The 19,463-nt window shown below is 40.2% G+C and overlaps 1 protein-coding gene across 4 annotated transcripts in view; it reads right to left on the bottom strand.

Moving 5' to 3' along the window:
• GALNT13 (polypeptide N-acetylgalactosaminyltransferase 13) overlaps window positions 1-19,463 on the bottom strand; it is a 154,571-nt gene that overhangs the window by 51,258 nt on the left and 83,850 nt on the right. For all 4 annotated transcript variants that reach the window (XM_053407154.1, XM_053407172.1, XM_053407181.1 and 1 more), the window contains exons 7-8: window positions 14,846-14,963; window positions 5,019-5,199 (exon numbers count right to left, since the gene is read on the bottom strand). In XM_053407154.1, coding sequence (XP_053263129.1) covers window positions 5,019-5,199; window positions 14,846-14,963 — 299 coding nt within the window. The remainder of the gene's footprint in view (window positions 1-5,018; window positions 5,200-14,845; window positions 14,964-19,463) is intronic.

The raw sequence follows: 19,463 nt of genomic DNA, 5'->3' as shown, positions 1-19,463 counted from the left end.
GCTGCTACCACCAAAGCCACCAGCAGATATGTTGTTGTTTAGTCGTGTCCGACTCTTCGTGACCCCATGGACCAGAGCACGCCAGGCACTCCTGTCTTCCACTGCCTCCCGCAGTTTGGTCAAACTCATGTTGGTAGCTTCGAGAACACTGTCCAACCATCTCATCCTCTGTCATCCCCTTCTCCTTGTGCCCTCCATATTTCCCAACATCAGGGTCTTTTCCAGGGAGTCTTCTCTTCTCATGAGGTGGCCAAAGTATTGGAGCCTCAGCTTCAGTATCTGTCCTTCCAGTGAGCACTCAGGGCTGATTTCCTTAAGAATGGATACGTTTGATCTTCTTGCAGTCCATGGGACTCACAAGAGTCTCCTCCAGCACCATAATTCAAAAGCATCAATTCTTCAGCGATCAGCCTTCTTTATGGTCCAGCTCTCACTTCCATACATCACTACTGGGAAAACCATGGCTTTAACTATACGGACCTTTGTTGGCAAGGTGATGTCTCTGCTTTTTAAGATGCTGTCTAGGTTTCTCCCAAGGAGCAGGCATGTAAACTGTAGGGGGGGAATAGACCTGCACTCCCTGCCCTGGAATATTTTGGCAACAAACGCTCCTTAAAGTGCCTAGCTGAAGTTGGTGCATTTCAGTGCAGGAAGCTTTTGCCCAACGTAGGGCTCAAACCCACGACCCTGAAATTAAGAGTCTCATGCTTTACCAACTGAGCTATCCTAGGCTTCCAATGGAGCTTATTCCTTACTCTGTGTGTTTAGGAATTCAGTCCTCTGCACTTTTATTTGGGAGCACACCGAGCTGAACTAAGTGAAGTGTACTTCTAAATAAACATGTATAGGATTGTGCTGTAAAATGGTGAAGCAAGGAGGAAGTTGAAAAGTGAGTGACATTTCCTTTAATTTGCTCACGGTAAACACTTACAAAAGAACATAGCTTTATAATTAATCATTGTCTCTTAATAATCCTGAAAGCTTTTTGTTTTAGAAAAAAATAAAATTCAATATCTGCTTTGTTAGCCTAAAGCATTTGCTTTGTTTCTGAAGTAATTATTGAATCTGACCTTTACCCCCTGCTTTAGAAACCTGACACTGTTCTAAATCACACATAATTAAAAACTTAATCAAAATAGAAAACCATCACAAAAGCAATTACAATTAAACTTTGCATTATACAACATGCGGAGTTGTAAGCTCATCCTACTTTCCAAGCACCAAATTAATATTAAATGGGAATTTTTTTGTGATAACAGCCTGAATAACAGAATGATGCCTACATTTATTGAAGACAAAGACAGGAGGCAAACACAGGTAAAGCGGGAAGCTAATTATAGACAAGGCAGAGAAAGAATTATGATTCAGTTTTAAAAGACTCCACGCATTTTGATACCTGTAGCAGAAAATCCAACTGGAAGCGCCCTCTGCACTCTGATTAAAAACATGAATCCAAGTAACTTATGATTCAACACCCTCTACTGATGCCTACAATCTGCTGTCTAAAGATGGTTGCCTCACCCTGTATGATGCTAGCCCTAGCATGTGTACATAAAGAAAGGCAACTAATAAAGTTCATTTGTTACATATCTTTATTCATTACATAACCTTCATTGCATATCTTTAGGCACCAGGCAAAAACATTCCTCTTCTCCCAGGGCTTCAGCTAATTAAACAATATACGGCCTTTAAAACTGCAGGGGGTATTGTTTTTGTTTGTTACTCCGGTATGCATTTTTATGTTGTAAACCACCCTGTGTTCCTCAGATGAAGGCAGGATAGATGAAGAAACTTGAATAAAATACTGGGGGGGGGGGGGGTATGTGTGTGTGAAGGGGTGTGAAGGGGTATGTGTGTGTGAAGGGACCTTGGCCTCAGGAGTTGGCTCCTATGGATGAAGGGCAGTATAGAATTTATAATTTATAATTATAATTATTACTCCCATAATCCCATTGGCTATGCTGTCTGGAACTGATGGAGCTGGAATCTACAACATCTGGATGGTACTACATTGCCTATCCCTATCTTTAAGGATTATTATTTTATTCTTTCAGTACAAAAATGAAAGGTATATATGGCATTCAAAGTAAAATGAAACAGACACATAGAACTGCATGTTTTTGCATTTGACATTTTAAGCTTCCTTTTGTGAAGAAAGGTATGTGACAGGTTTTTAACTACATGGAAGAAGCTTGTGGCCTTATTATGTTAATCTGTAGCATATCTTCATGAATAACTACAGGCAAATGTAACAAAGCCTCATCTCTCTCTTTCCTTTCTCTCCTTTAAAGGCCTTGGCTCATAAAGCTGATAACATCTTACAACCCCGCCAAAAAACCTAGCTTCCTCCAATCAAGTGTCCTTTTGAAATATAGGGAAGAAAGCAACGATTACCAGAGAACCAGCACTTCAGATAAATACAGTTATTTTATTCCTGATCAAAGCTACAATTTGAAGTTTTCAATTCTTGTCTTTGATCAAGGAAAGAACCACACACTTTCCTTTCAAAACGTTGAAAACTTACTAAAGAATGGTTTCAGCCTGACTTCAAGTCATCTGCAAGATTAGGTATCTTGAAGCAAAAAGAACAGTTTTCCCAAGAATCTTAAACTGCATCAAGAATATGCAAAGGAAATTCTAGATGATGATGATGATGATGATGATGATGATGATTATTATTATTAAAAATAACTACCAGTTTAATGTAATATAAACTTATCAAAAGAAGAATATGAAAGCGAAAATTACATTTAGGAAGAATTCTGTGGTGGAAGAGCAATTCCATGACAGAACAACTGTCACATTCAATGTCCTTCCAGATGGCCAAAGGCAGGATGGTAGGAGTGGCTTTTCCCATTAAAAAGAGATTTATCTTCCCATTGACCCCTGTGGAAAGGAACTTACTATACCAACTTTGGAACTGGCATACATTTGGGCCCTTCTGAGGTGGGGGTGTTGAGTGAATTAGGGAGCTCAGGATCCTCTGCATCACCCTACACACCACCCCTTCCTCACCACACGCATCACTAGGATAACACTGCTGATGGAACATCTATAACCATGGAGCTTTCCATAGCTGTACTGAGGGATGGGTATTGACAGTATGAATGCCACCCTACTGCTGGGCATCCTTTTCAGAAAGCAGAGCAAAGTTTACATTATCCCCAACAGTCACTCAACTAGGCTTTATCCAGCTTTGGAACTGCTCTACATTTGCATGTTAAGTTAAAATTGAACCAAAACTATTCCCAGGTATGAGTATACTTTGCTTATCTCTAGCTTTCAATCGGCACTCTGTGTAAAAGTGTTCACTTACAGCACAACCCCTATACATTCTACTCAGAGGTAAGATCCATTGGGTTTAAAGGGGTTTACTCCCAGGGATGAGGGCAAAGGATTGCATCCTTCACAATTTACAATATCCTCAGCCTTGCTGATATCGTGTCAACATTGGATTCAAAAGTGGTGCCAATGGGATTCGTTGTCGGGTTGTTGATTTTTTTAAAAAAAGTTATTTCCACAATAATTTTTTTTTTAATAAAGTTGTCTACCCCAGTGTTTTTCAACCTTTTTTGGGCAAAGGCACACTTGTTTCATGAAAAAAATCACGAGGCACACCACCATTAGAAAATGTTAAAAAATTTAACTCTGTGCCTATATTGACTATATATAAAGTAATTCTCTTGAATAGGAATCAAATAAACACAAAGAAAGTATTTTATAATTACTTTATTATGAAATAGTAAGTAAACAGAAATATGAAAAATTATAAAATACTTTATTCAGTGCGCAACCTGGGCCTGTTTGGCTGAACACAAAGCTGATATTCTGGCTGGAATCGAAGAAAGACACACATGTAGCTCTTTGTCAACAGCTCTCAGTCTCTCTCTGTATTTAGTTTTTATAGCAATCATGCTTGAAAAGCTCATCTCACACAGATATGTAGTGAAAAATGGGAGCAATGTCAAAATAGCTTTGTGTGCCAGAAGGGGGAACTCCTTGGCAGTATCCAACCAAAAACTGTCCAAAGGTAGATCAGCAAATCTTAGCTTGAAACCATGATTTTGTCTCAGTTCAGTTAGTTCCTCCTGCTCCTGTAAAGTCATGTCCTTTCCACCAACTGATGCTGAGCTATAAGGGTCCCTAACCCAGTCAAGGCTTTCAGTGGAGACTGAATAGAAATAAAATGACAACTTCTCCGGTCCTCCTGGTGACTCGAGTCACGATGTCTTCTTCTCTCCGCTGCTGCGCACACTGTGCTCGGGTGGGAAGGAAGTCGGAAGATGATGTCCTACTGTGATAGGTCCAGGCTGGAGTCTGGACCAATCACAGCCTGGACATCAGAAAAGTGGAGGGTGTCCCCCTGAGGAGCGCCAATCGGCGCCCCTGCTGGCCGAGGGTGGAGTCAAAAACCCCACCCCACCCATACCCAGGACACAGTCCGGCGCCCGCCTAGTGGGCGAAAATTTGAATTATTTTTTTAAAAAAATCTTTCGAATTTTTCAATTTTTCCCACGGCACACCAGGCAACATCTCGCGGCACACCAATGTGCCGCGGAACAGTGGTTGAAAAACACTGGTCTACCCTACTAAAATAATGCCTTTGTATTGGAAACTGAAAAGGGAAAAGATTGGATTCAGCTGTAGAAGAATAGCATTTAAAATCTTTTAAAATATTTCCTACTTTACATGTGTATGTGTACCCCAGAACTAATACGCAAAAGAGCTATGCAAGACCAATGGAGCTCTTTTACATTCTACATAGTCTTGTATAAACACAGAAAAAGCCAAAGACATCTTGGCAATTTGGAAGCTTGCTAAAGCCACTATTTTACAAAGCAATCCTGAAATGGTTCTGGTTTTATTATTAAAGAATGTACCTCCTCCTGATGTGCTAAGACTGAATTAGGTAGTACAATTAACCCTCAACACAGAGTTATCCATTAAACTATACACACACACACGGCATTTCTACTATGCCGTGCTTGTAACAAAATTATCATGAAATACTTCCTTACCTGGGGATATTATATAGAAGAAATCTTTAAATTCATCCATCCATACTTCTGCAAGCCGTCTATTGTTCTTGTTAATTACATGACCGGTACCCCCAGGAAATGTATAAGGCGTAGCTTTTCGAAAGACGTGACCAACATGTGAACATGTTACAATCTCCAATGAGCCTCCACACTGCCAGATCTGAAATGCAAAAATCAAAATTAATCAGCTTGTTTTCAGACACCAAATTAAATTTTAGGCTGCTACTTATTTACTGTACCAGGACTACAGGGTGAGAAGTTGAAGCTCAAGCAACATGTCATCCCTGAATTTCAGCTATGTAAAACTCCAGGTGCCTTTACCAAATTGATTTACTTGTGAGATGTCCCACTGATTTCAGCAGAGTTTAGGACAACTCAGGTCACAACTTGGGGGGGTACATGACAGCAAATTCTTGACACGGCTGTTATTAAACTGTTGAACTCTCCAGATATGGTGGCCCAATCTGATCTCAGTCACAGGTGGCACAGAGACCTGAATACAAGAAGTAGGGAGGGCCCTGATCAACTCATTCTCTGCAAACTCTGATATGCACTGATCTCATCTCATGGAATTATATGTAGTTATCCTTACATAAAAAATGATTAGAAATTTGTATTTTCAGAAGGAAACGTAGAAATGTGCATCTTGTGAAGAAAGCACTTTCAAAAATACATATTTAAATATGATTCAAAGGAAACTCTTTGAGTGTTTTTAATGATGATGATGATGATGGAATGGGACAGAATGGTTGGACGAATGAATTGAGAAACACCAAAATAAGGTGTTTCTACCCACTTCTATTGGGAAGTGCTATCAATTGCAGGAGTCATTCACAGATCTCAGACCTGTGAGACTGCAGCTCACAAATCTCACTGTAGGTCAAAACAATGAGTTTCATATTATTGCAGAAGCAGACACAGAAGATTTGCACATGTTTCCCCATTGCCTTCTGTAACATGTCATCTAGCCTTCAGACAACTGACATTTCATGCTGATTTGATTTTGTCTCACACAAACCAATAATTGCCTTCTGTACCGGAGTTAAAGCGTGAGGGATATATATCACAACATCCATTTTCACCAGAAAATGAAAGGTCACCATATCAAATACAAGTCATATACATCAGCTCTTGGCTCATGGGAAATGTGTCTGTGATCACAGTACTGCTAAACTGTCCTATGGAGCTTAGAAAGAAAATCTGCGGAGACACAAGCAAATGGCTTGTTCCACAGCCTAATATACCACACAGCAAGCTGGATAGAGCTTGCTAGCTAGCAGGTGCAATCTTACAAGAGGCGTTTCTCTTCTCTCTTTCACAAACACACACCCTCTAAATGTATTGGCATATAGACAGATTTAATCACTAAGCCAAGGCACTGATAAGTTAGTGTCTTGCTTAATTATTGCAATTGGGTGATAGGATTCAGAGAGGGACCCTTGCATGGCTTAAGTAGCACCACAATTTTTGGCTGCTTCTCCATGCTAGCAATGAATTTTTCATAGCACAATAGTTAAAGGGAAACCCCAAGGACAAGGAATCCACTTGTCTTGCAAGACTGTTGTGAAGGGCCTAAAGTACCTGCATCTTTTTAGGTGATCTAGGCATATGTGTTAATAAATTTCTATTTGTGCTCTCTCAAATTGTGTGGTGCTTTAAATATTGCATCTCTCACTCTGACCCTGATTAATGAAATCTGGCTGTATGCTAAGTGCTTTTTTGTCACAAAGGGACTGGAGATTAACATTTAAAAAATCTGGTTCCAACTGCTCCCACACCATCCAACCAGACTATCACTTAAACTTCTATTAAAAGGCTGAACTTGGCCAAGCATCTGTTCTAAAGAAAATGAATATCTATTAAAGTCCTCGGCAGTCCAACTGAACATGGCTACATTTTTGTTAAGTAAGAACAGACTCGAGCATTTAAAGATTATTTGTATTAGTGGAAAGGTTGCTATAGAAACTGATTGCAGAGTTTAATTAGTTCTAAAGCAATTATGCACGCGTATATTGGTATATATATGTGTGTGTGTGTAAAGTAGTTGAGATCATCAAATATCAAAACAATATCAAAACAACTTTCATAGTTCAAGGGCAAGTAGCCAAGTCAAGAGCATAGCAAAACTTGAAAAATGACACAGCATTGTTTTGGGGGTGTGCACTTGTGTGTTGTTTTTTAAAAATAAAAATGTAACTATCAACAACCACCAACCCCTCTCTTTAAAGAGGTAAAGAAGTAAAGGACCCCTGGACGGTTATGTCCAGTCAAAGGCCACTATGGGGTTGCAGCGCTCATCTCGCTTTCAGGCCAAAGGAGCCAGCATCTGTCCACAAATAGATTTCTGGGTCATGAGGCCAGCAGGACTAAACTGCTTCTGGTGCAACAGTACACCGTGACAGAAATCAGAGCGCATGGAAATGCCGTTTACCTTCCCGCCAGAGCGTTACCTAATTATCTACTTGCACTGGTGTGCTTTCGAACTGCTAAGTTGGCGGGAGCTGGGACAAAGCAACAGGAGTTCACCCCATCATAGGGATTTGAACCACTGACCTTCTGATCGGCAAGCCCAAGAGGTTCAGTGGTTTAGACCACAGTGCCATCCATTCCTCTCTCTTTAAAGAAAACTCAAGGTCTTCCAATGAAGTTGAATGTTGGAGGATTCAGGACAGATAAAAGTTCTTCATGCAGCACATTGTTAAAATGTGGAACTCGTTCCCACAGGAGGCAGTAATGGCCACCATCTTTTAAAAAGTACTAGACAAATTCATGGGGGACAAGACTGTCAATGGGTCCTAGCCATGATGGCTATGTTCTCCCTCTGTTGTTAGACACATTATGCTTCTGAATACCAATTGCTGGAAACTGCAGGTGGGCAGAGTGCTGCCATTATCAAGTCCAGTTTGTAGGTTTCCCATGGGACTAGATGGGTCATTGGCCTGATCCAGCAGACTTGGTCCTATAGCTGCTTGACGAGAATAGTCCTACTACTGAGAAAGCTCAGCAGATACTAGTAATTCTAAAACGGAAGTGCAAAAAGCACAGAATGTGGCATTTGGCACAGAATCCAGGTTACAGAATGTCTTCGCTTTCATTTTTTAGAAGGAAAAAGGGCTTAGCCCTTATGACTAAGGAAAGAAGCTTGAAAAGTGCGTCACTTTCCCCTATGACTAACAAAAACCAGACTATATAAAACAAACAAAACAAAACAAATAAATTGCAGAATAAATTGCAAATGTGAGGGGGATATGACTAATTGATACAGATTGCAAAAAAATCAGCTTTAATTGGTACAGATTTATTTTTGGGGAAGCATGAAACTCTCATCTCAAGTAATCAGTTGAGACATAGGAATATTTTAGAGATCAGTTATAATGTTACATATCCCACTGCCTCATTGTAGCAATTTGAGATGACCAAGTCTGTAGAGCGCTTTTTATTTCAAAGAGAGAATACGGTGATCCGTGTACTAAAACAAATGACTCCAAGGCTTCAGCCCAATTTGTTCAGAGATCTTCAAATCCCCTAACTATATGCAGACATTAATGTGACTGCTGCTTGCCAATAGTTTAATTTGCTATGGATTTAATTAACAGTTTAATTCCAGTAGGCTGGTAGACTTAACATATGCTCCCACCAAAAAGTTCAGTGGGGTTAGCTGGAACTAAATCAGAAAGAATTATTTGAAAAGTCTATGAGTGCAAACCCTGCAGAATGCTTTGTGCTGAAAAGCAGTTTTTGCTTGAGGAAATTTTACAGATAGTTGGCAGTGAAATAGGAAATTTAGAGATACATTTGGAACTTGTATATTGCTCCCCAGTGAATATGAGTGACTCTCCCTTTGGGTGCTATGCAGAAGGCCAAGTATGGTAAGGATAGTTGCATTGCAGGGCTAGCCAATGCGATGCCTTAATCGGGTTTCCAAAGTGTGCTGCAGTACTGCTCCTGAAATATGATTAAAAGCTGTTTTCTTGAAATAAAATAAATTTGAGCATTTCCCCCCTAAGGACATCCCTCAAACCACACCATGCCTGCAATAAAAAACCTCAACCATACCCTGAAGTTCCAATCCCAGAAAGATCAAAGCAAGCTGCCAGGCTTCCATCTATGTTTTCTCTTGCTTCTTCCCCTCAATATACTTTCAAGATTAACTTCTGGTGCTGTGGTAGGGCCTGGATCCATAATTTCCCCTAATATGCAACCAGCTCACACGGTCAGGTAAATGCTGGCTTAGAGAAAAGGCGTGTGCAGATTTTCAAAGGATTTCTCACCCACCCCTTTGAAAAGTCTGCACAAAAACAGGATGGGATGGGCTTGATGGTCAACACTTGTGAAATGACACAAACCAGATTAAGAACATTTTGTCCACTCTCATTTTCTTTCTTTTTTCTTTTTTACAGGAATATTTGGGGGGCTGGAATGCAAAACATGATCCTCAGTATACCATTTCCTACAGGTGTCTTGATGAAGACTCATCATGACCTGGAAGATCTCCTGTTCTAGGTTCTCAGCTTTTTAGATCAGAACCATGCTTTTACTCTTCCACATTGTTGCTGTTTCTTCTCAATGCCACACCAATCCCTAAAAACATGCACATTTCACACATATTTCTACAAGGTGTATTTTATTACTTGCAAAATGAATCTGCCATCTTCCCTTCCCTTCATTTGATTATTAAGCTGTTTTCCTCTCCAGCAGCTGGGCAATGTACCTTTTTGATTTGCTGGTACAAGTCACTGTCCTTATTTAAAAAACAAAAAACAAGAGACAAGAGACAAAAGCAAAAACCTGGCAACTGTGCAAGCAGTGGGGGAGGGGCAGAATTTCCTTTCAAGCCAATTTGTTACTTAGATTCCCCTAGTCAAGCGAAAGCACAGCTAGGCTTCAGATTTTCACGTCCTGCCAGCAGCTCACTCTGTCACAGACTATACAATGAAAAGCGGAAAGTGACAGACTACAGTATATAATTTGGAATCATTAAACCCACACAGAATATATTTAGAACATGGAAAACCTATTGTGTCTTCAGGGTTTTTTTTAATTAAAAAAACAACAACCACCTTGTAAATGTTTACAAACTCCAGTATTTTTGAAATTTTAACACTATTTGGGCTCTCCACCCATCCTAAAAGGGCTCAGACTACATACTTCACCCAAACAGAGTGTATTGGGGCTAAAAGTTATACCTACTTGTCTTGTTATGTTACAAAACTGAATGGTTCTACTTTAGTTTAGTAAGAATCCTTGAATATCATCCAATTGCACAATGGACATATTTTAGCCATAAGCATCTAATGAAGGTACCAGCATGGCAGACAAAATATGTAGCAAAACATCGCAAATGACATAGTTAAATTTTTCTAAAGGGTGGAAATCACAACAGTACTTATTGAAGAATCCGGATAAGGAAAGCATGGCTAAGATGCTGTAGACCAGGGGTGGCCACTCCCAAGACACTACGATCTACTCACAGAGTTAAAAACTGGCAGTGATCTATTCCCTTTTTAGGGGCTCAGGTCAAAGATATTTAGCTTTTTATAGGGGAGCCAAAGTTGTTGAGCTTCTTTGGGGGGAGCCAGTGATCTACCAGTGATCTACCACAGACACCCAGTGATCTACCAGTAGATCACGATCTACCTGTTGAACATGCCTGCTGTAGACAATGTGTTATATAATATCCAGTGCTTTTTTTCTAGAAAAAGGCGTGTCAGAATTCTTTTGTTCTCTTATACTGGAAATGGTGTCCACCTGAGAGATGCTGGAACTGAGTGCCAATGAGTTCTGACTAAAAAAAACACCTCTGATGATATGTAAAGGGACCCTATGTTCGCTGCCATTCCATGAATGCAGACTAAGGCTGCAATCCTATACTCAATTAGCAGTTATTACATCACACTGAATACAACAGAACTTATCTCATTAGATACGTTAGCATTGTACTGCAAATTGTGGGCCCAGAATATCACTAAATATGAATTCGCAAGGAGATTTTTTATTTCTCTGTAAACCCTAGTGAAGATGTTCAACACCAATGTACTCAAGTTCATGTAGCGGTTGGATAACTTGTCAGTGGTGAATTCACCCATACAACGCCAACTCCCTTCCTTTCATCACAAACAGAACACACTTAGAGGGACCAATCTGTGGATCACACACCACATTCAGCTGTCTTAAGTCACAAAGATAATACAATCTCCCTGCAGATATATTGTGTGCCTAAAACAACAGGCAAACGTAATATAAATTACACCGCAAAAAGAGTTTCTTAAGATGAAATAGTTATGCCCTTATTATTTTCCATGTAAGCTACAGAGATGGAAGTTATTTGCCCTTTAACAAGTAGTGCACAATTATCCTGTAGAATTCACAGGACCAACCTGTGTGGTGGGGTACAGCCATCTTTCCAACATGATTTTGTAGCTGGAATGGGATGGGACAGAACTCCTGTTACCACTGCTTTGATGGGAGTAGCAGCTGTAGCACTCTGCAGTGATGTGCTGATGGTGTTCCTGGCCTTGGCGTGGTAGGTGGGGTGGTTTTCCAGCTCTCACAGCCATACCAGGGGCCAGGAAAAACACACAAAACCTCAGGGGCCAGTTGGGGCTTCACAGCAGACCTGAGTGAAGACTTCACCTATCCTGGTCCGTTCCGAGAGCATAAAGGTGGGGTGAGCAGTGGATTTGGCATTCCAATCTTCGTGTGCCTTCCCCTCCCACCCTTCCTACTTTGTTGTGGTTGTCCAAAGGGAATGAGACAACCGAAGTTTCAGACCTTCTTATGGGTTAGTGTAGATCGCTGTTTGCCTACAGACCGATTGGCTGGGTTTGCAGGTTTTGCCTGCCTCACAGCAACCATCACAACTTCAGGGTGTAAGAAGCGCTGGGCTGGGTCCCTAGTGGGGATGGGCAGGGAATCCCCTTAAAGGATTGTGGAAGATGGCACTTCCTGTCCAGATGCCCAATTCAGGGGCATCTGCCAATGGACAGGCTGGTTGATCATTGACTACATGCCCAATGCCTATGCTAAATCTGTTTCATCTGTACTCAATCAAGTTGAGGTTTAATCTGAACCCAGTACATGCCTCTTGGTATTCATCTGCCCTCTATGCACCCCTACCGCCCAGGTCCACAATGGCCATGAGGTCAGGCCCACAGTCGCAAAATAAACCTGTCCAGTTCTATCATTACGCTAACATAGGCTTCTCTAGGCATTTTATGTTGTAAACAGTCCTGTGATCTTAGAAGGGCAGTATAGAAATTTAGTTTTTTGAAATAATAGTAGCCTATCCAGTCTTACATTGCATTAGACTGTGAATAAGCAAGGCTCCACATACCAGAGCTGCATGCCCCTTTCAGTTAATAGTTTAGTAAAATAATCCATCCTAATTCAGATGTTTTATGCATGCATCCTATACAGTGTTAAGTGTTGCAAATAATTTCCATTGTCTCTTAGGTAGGATTTCAAAAAAAGAAAAAAAAGGAACACAAGTTTGCACACATCTTTCAGAAACTGTTTTGCATCCTAACTAAATGCCTCTTAAAAAGCAAACCCTAAAATGCCAGTTATTTTGTTTTAAGTACAGAATCTGAAATAGAGTAAAAATTTTGTGAATAATTGTGCTGCAAGAATTCTGAAGCTCAGTAAAAAAGCTCAACAGCAGGATATAAACTCTAACCTTCCAAGCACATCAGTTTAGGATTAGCTATAATAAGATACAGGATTAGCTACATCTTGTGACAAGGAGGAAAAAAACGTAGCTGAAGAATAGATGAGTCACTGCTTCTCATTGCTAGTTCCAGGAGATAATCCTTGGGAACCTATCCTACTGTAACACTCTCTGCCTATCAAAAGCACAGTTCTTCCTCTAAAGCCAGGGGATCTACCAATCAAGTGATTAATAGGGAACATAACCAGGAATATGGATTTAGGCCTATACACAGCAAAGCTTTTTAAATTAAAGGAAGATTTAACAGCAACATTCAATGCAATAGTGTGTGTGTGTGTGTGTGTGTGTGTGTGTGTTTGTGTACTGCCCTACATTAGAGTGGTTAAGAGGGGCTTGCTGAATGTCTAGGTTTCCCCATGATCTCTGGTTAAGAGTTTAAACCTACATAATAGTTACATTCAGAAATTCTCACCCACACATTAGCAAAAATGTCAATTGCAAACATTCAGAATCTATTAAAAGAATAGCCCAAATATAAAGCATTTTGAATTCTATTGCTTTCCGTGAGAATTAAACATACACAACGTTCTGGCCATGCACTCACCTTACAGTGGGTTTGGTGTTACTCAGAAGCAGATTTCCAGTGCTCCCGAGTATGAACTAGGTGAATTATTGTGTCCTCCCTCTGAAGGAAAGGATTATCCACTTGCTTTGGGCTAAGCTGGGAAACACTGGAAAGCCAAAGGACTCCTACTACTTTGGTGCATGTCCAAAGCTAATAGGGGGTGAGAGGTTGGCTGCTATGTCCTCCCCCAAGTATGGCTTGTGGGCGATGGGATCTATCTCTCCTACCTGTGTGATCTTTATTTTGATCTGCCCTATGATATTGACTCCTATCAGCACTATCAGCTGTGCTTGAATAGGGCGCCTTTCCATCTCTGGCAACATTGCTTGCAGTAAATTTCAAGCCACTGGAAGTTTCCACAGGTTGTCAGAAACTTTAAGACGGAGTGGATGTTTCCATCCTTTGCCCACTCATCTAATATAGTCCTGCCCCATTTACTAGGCAGGAGCCGATGGCAGCAGAGAGGAGTGGTGGCACCAAATGCTCCATGTTCCTGTACCTTTCCTGGCTCCATAAAACAGAGGTGTAAGAAATTAAAAAGGATGAGATTTGTGCCTTGCATGGAAGATGAAATTGTGCCATCTTCGTGTCCCAGAAAGAAGCATGCAGGGGATAAATAAGAGAGATTTTGAGATATCAGCAGTCAGGAGGGATGCACAGATACTGCTTTCCAAGCAATGAGTTAGGTTGTGTGTGTATTCCACTCTGCCATGAGAAAATCATTGGAGAGATGGGGAGTGTATGTATGTACTTTTTATTGGTCCTACCCATGCTGGAATCTAGCCCTTGGGCTCAGAAAGCATCCTTAGTCTTCCTCTAGATATAATAGGCAATTAGTTCTGCTATGAGAGGCATGTACGAGGGCTAACCTATCCTATCAGATGCAAACCAAATCTAAATAATGCAGCACAAGACTGTATATTGAATCATTTATCATATCTTTCCACTTTCCAGGTTATCTACTAGAGTTCAGTTTTCTAGTTTTCATGCGTTTACTAAGGTTATTTACAAAATAAAGAAATTTCCATGAAAATTTCCATTTCATTTTTGTCCTGGGCAGTAAACATACAAATGACTAAGATTAAGTCAGTTTGTTCCAGGACATGAATGAAATTAAATTCCTTTGTAATAATGATCCTCATTTGGAAAGCACAATTTTAGAACCCCATTATTATTATCTTTGCAAATTCATGACAAAAAACATTTGCAAGCTCCAGCCAAAGAAGCTTGATGCTTTTCAATATGTTGCTATCATTAATTATTTGAGTGAAAGCTTTGATAATATAAACAAATGAATTAATAAAACACAATTTTCAAGAAGGCAGAGCTTCCAAATAGTCATATATCGCATCCAAAGAAAATAAAAATCCACAACTCTAAAAATTTACCTTCAAACCAAAAATTGCAATGTGGATAAAACAAGTAAAAAGTACCCTTATTGTAAACAATGGCATTTTTTAAAAAAACAGAATATTCGTTCCAGTTATCAGAAAAGGAAGTAAAATAGAAAGTTACCCTAAAAGACATTTCAAGATTCTCTCCACCCCAGATATCCATTCCTGCATCGTAAGTTCCTATCTCTTCAAAGTAGTTTCTGTCAATAGAAAATAGGCCACCAGCCATAGTAGGGGTCCTAGTTGAAAAACAAAACAAAAACAGAAAGGAAAAGGATTTTTTTGTTTTAATGTATGCTTTGTGGAATTTAATAAGTGACACTATAGCACATATCCTCCATACACTTTAGACATAATTATATTCTATTTACTATAAGCTGAAGGTGCATAATTAGGCATCATAGTTTTGATTGCCTGCACATGCAATTTCTGGTCATTTATTTCTTTATTTAAGACACCTAAACTGCACCTTTATCCACATATGGGTTCCAGGGCAGTGTACATAAAAAACAGAAATCTTCATACTTCAATATACATCTAAATGATGCATGCATTTAAAATACATTCCAAAAACTGGCCAAATCCTGCATGCATGATAAAAGCTGCTTTAAATGTATATATGTATATCATCTTATATTTTATGCCAATGGAATACTGTATTGGGTTTCTATATTCCTCTTCTAAAATAACCTAAATAAAATGTGACATATTTAGGGCCAAGACTTTTGATGTATTTGACTCCACCTTGAGAGTGCTCATAAAACTGGTGGGCACAATCACTTTACAGGATTGCAAAATCTTGCAAGAGACAAATCCAGTTAGTGTGCTGTTTTATACAAACAATACTGTCCGAATCCTTGAAATTATGCATTATACTCTCTCTCTATATTTTAAAAAGTTTAAATCAGTTCATTTTCTTTAAAATCTGTTTAGAGATGTATACTCTGCAATAAATATAATGGTTCCACTTTAAAAAAACAAAAACCCATCATAGAAGCATTAGAATGAAGGATGGATGCTTTATTTCAATGATCTGATTACTTGATTCTATTGGGTAACTGAGGAGCTGAGAATGCAGTACTAAGTCTTAAGTCATTTGATTGTTATTGAATATATTCCATTGATTTATCACAATGTATGCATTGTATATTTGATACCAGAGCAGGTTAGACTGGTTTCTTCTTTTGTCTAGGCATTTTTTTCCAGGTATCCACTGTTTAAAGTGGTATGCAGGAAGCAGAAACCAAACAGGATGTAGGGAGCGAGAAATGTGCTGTTTTCCTTCTTTGCATGATAGTTGAAGTCAAAAGACGTCTATTGCAAATGTGTGTGTGTGCAAGCACACATGCAAGATGAATAATTACTTCTTGTGAATTATTCAATGGTTTCAATGGAACATATGCACTCAGATTTTTCCCAAGAACATGTATTATTCCACTTAATTCTGCTCATTATTTTCGATTCATAACTGGGAACTGCATGCAAGTATTTTCCTCTATGTCTTAAGCTTGAACTGAGTTCCTTGGGTTGTAGGCTTTTGATAAGTTACATGGCCACAAAGTTCTATTTTCTAGATTAATCAGCAAAGTAATTTCTTGTAAAAAAAGGTAAAGGTACCCCTGCCCGTACGGGCCAGTCTTGCAAGACTCTAGGGTTGTGCACTCATCTCACTCTAGAGGCTGGGAGCCAGCGCTGTCCGCAGACACTTCCGGGTCACGTGGCCAGCGTGACGAAGCTGCTCTGGCGAGCCAGAGCCGCACACGGAAACGCCGTTTACCTTCCCGCTGGTAAGCGGTCCCTATTTATCTACTTTCACCCGGGGGTGCTTTCGAACTGCTAGGTTGGCAGGCGCTGGGACCGAACAACGGGAGCGCACCCCGCCGCTGGGATTCAAACCGCCGACCATGCGATCGGCAAGTCCTAGGCGCTGAGGTTTTACCCTCAGCGCCACCCGCGTCCCGCACAATTTCTTGTACATGGATCTAAAACCACAACACTGTAGTTGATAGAACGGGGGGAAGCACTTTTCTCCTAGATGAGAGCTCTAGAAGATTTTGAGCTATGCTTTATGCAGCAGCAGTACCCAATGGTGGAACTGTTTGCTGGCTTGAAGACATGGGCACCATTCTCTCTCTCTCTCTCTCTCTCTCTCTCTCACACACACACACACACACACACAACCATTCAGATAATGGCATTTATGAGCTGGTGCTTCCCATGAATAACCAATCACAGAGAAATCTTATTTGCATTATTGCTTCCCTCCCTTTTTGAGAGGGAAGACTTGTATGCATGGGGGCCCTCTGCTCACAAGTGACATTCTCTCTATGGTAAAGAGAAGGGCACCCAAGCTACTCTTCCAGTACATATAACCTACCAGCATATAGCCATGAAACGGGGCTACAGGGAAGCAACAATGAAGGCAAAGACCAATGGATGGAAAGCATACTGCCTATGTCTTAGCACTTTGGTCTTAGGTGTAAACACTGACCCTTCATTGTATATGTTGATCCGAAGTAATAAAAGCAAAAGGCTCATGCATGTGAATGAAAGGGTGTAAGGTACAAGAAGTCTCAAAACTGGAGCTCTGACAGTATGCCTCAAGCCCTTCAGTTTCTGTCCCGATGGGACAGTGGTCAAGCAGAGTGAACTGCTCATTTTATTTCTGCTGCTCTAAAAACACCATCACAGCCAATAACCATAGGGTGATGCAACTGAACTTACATGCTGCATTTTGATGTGCTTGTTTTTACTTCACTTGTCATTTTAAATATATAGGGTCATATTACTCTCAGAGAGAAGAAGGCATTCCCCAGGCTGGGCTTATTACCTCTGAGTACTTTTTGAGATTTAGTTCTGGTTTCTTTGCTGTAAGCTGCTTTGAGCATGATTCTTTTTGTGGAAAGGTAGGATGCAAACAAAATCATGATGGTGATGATTCCTGCTGTGGCCCTGTAAGGGCTGGGCTAGTGGCAGCAACCTGAAGTGACCCTGGAACTAAGAGATGTGGAACCAGCCAGGAATGGAGACAGTGACAGCACCATGACACAAAACAGGAGGGAGGAGAAAGGTGCAAGCCAGAATCAGGACTAAGGAGTAACCAAAATGTAAGAACATGCCAGAGCTCAGGAAAACTGTGATGCTCAAGCAAGGCTCAACTGGAACAGGGAGCCTTCTCAGACATGCCTTATAGCTTCCATAAACCATGCCTGGCTAAGGAGGCAGAAACCCCAAAAAGAAAAGAAAACAGAAAACAGGCCAATGACTGCTATTGAGAAAGGGAGAAAATGGAAAGCCTGGGGAAATGGAATCCTGGAAGAGAAAGACAGACAGACAGATATTGAAAGGGCAGAAAGAACCATCTCATTGTCTGGATGGCTTATTCACAATGAGAAACTATTTTAAAATGTTACTACACTGAGATATCGATGTGGCATTCATTTTATATCAGAATGGGCGATTCAGTTTCTAGTATTCTCACCTTTTGGTTTCTAAGTTAATAATATGATGTTTTATCCACGATCCATGGACAGTAAGGCCAAGTGTCCATCTGTCTATAAACAATATGGGTTTATGTCAGGGCTGAATAAGAAACCATACAATCTGCTAAACAGGCACTTTTTTCAGGTACTGACCTCGTTTATTGAACATATCCACAGATGCCCCTTCACCACCTTCACATTATGCTCTGAGACTGTGCAATCCTGACTTCTAAATCAGTAATATATGCCCAGGTTCTGACCAGAGCAAGTAGAGATAAGGCTCTTCTTTTTATGCTTCAATTGACTGCTTTGCAGCTATTTCAGGAAAAAATAAGCAGCATCCTTCAGAGAAGGCCCAGTGCCTATAATAAGGCTATTTAAAATGTACATGATTCGGTGACTGCAGACTTTGTTTCCAGGTAAAGAAGAATACGATAAGGCAAAATTGATGTTAAATAGCAATGGACCATATAGGCTTGAATTTAATTTGAAATAGCATTTAATTTGCTTGAACTGAATTCTGAATCTTTGTTTGCAACATTAAGTACCACTAATTACTCTTTAAAATGACTCCCCATAGCTTCTGTTCAAAGCAGATATGATAAATGTTCTATATATCAAGTTGCTTTCAAAGGAACAGATTATACTCAGAGTTCTCTCTTACAACTATCTTAGATGACAATTACCTGCAGGCTTTTACAATACAGACACTGAATTAATTAACCTTTGCCATAAATTATAGCAACTCTAGCAAAGGCTGATACTTCTATTGCTTCAGCTCCTTAATAATCTCACAATACAAGATGACAAATCAGCTGCTTGTTATTCCTAAGGCACACAATGACGACTTCTGCACGATTCCCCTCCCCCCAATGAAACTGAATTCCATTGGGTGAAAGCCAACGTTAGTCATACTCAGAAAAGACCCACTGGACTACTTTGTTTATTACTTCATTGGATATAACTCACTGTCTCCACAAGTGGGCATATAGAACCAGAACTGTGCTTCTTAAAATTGAGCACATTTTGATACTCCTATATTGTTGCAAATTAGGGATGTATAAAATACTGCAATATGAACCTGCTAGGGACTGATTGACAGAACCATTGCAGGGATCACTGCTGCTAGCTTAGCTGTGCAAATAATTGCTCATGAAAGCAATCTGTGTGCAACATGGGAAGAGGAGACTTGAGGAAGACCACGTCTCCTCTCTAGTGGTTTTCATTCATAGAACCAATGACATCATCCAGAGTTCC

This window comes from Podarcis raffonei, chromosome 1 (assembly GCF_027172205.1).
Source record: "Podarcis raffonei isolate rPodRaf1 chromosome 1, rPodRaf1.pri, whole genome shotgun sequence".
Lineage (NCBI taxonomy): Eukaryota > Metazoa > Chordata > Lepidosauria > Squamata > Lacertidae > Podarcis > Podarcis raffonei.
This window is presented reverse-complemented; position numbering and strand designations above follow the sequence as displayed.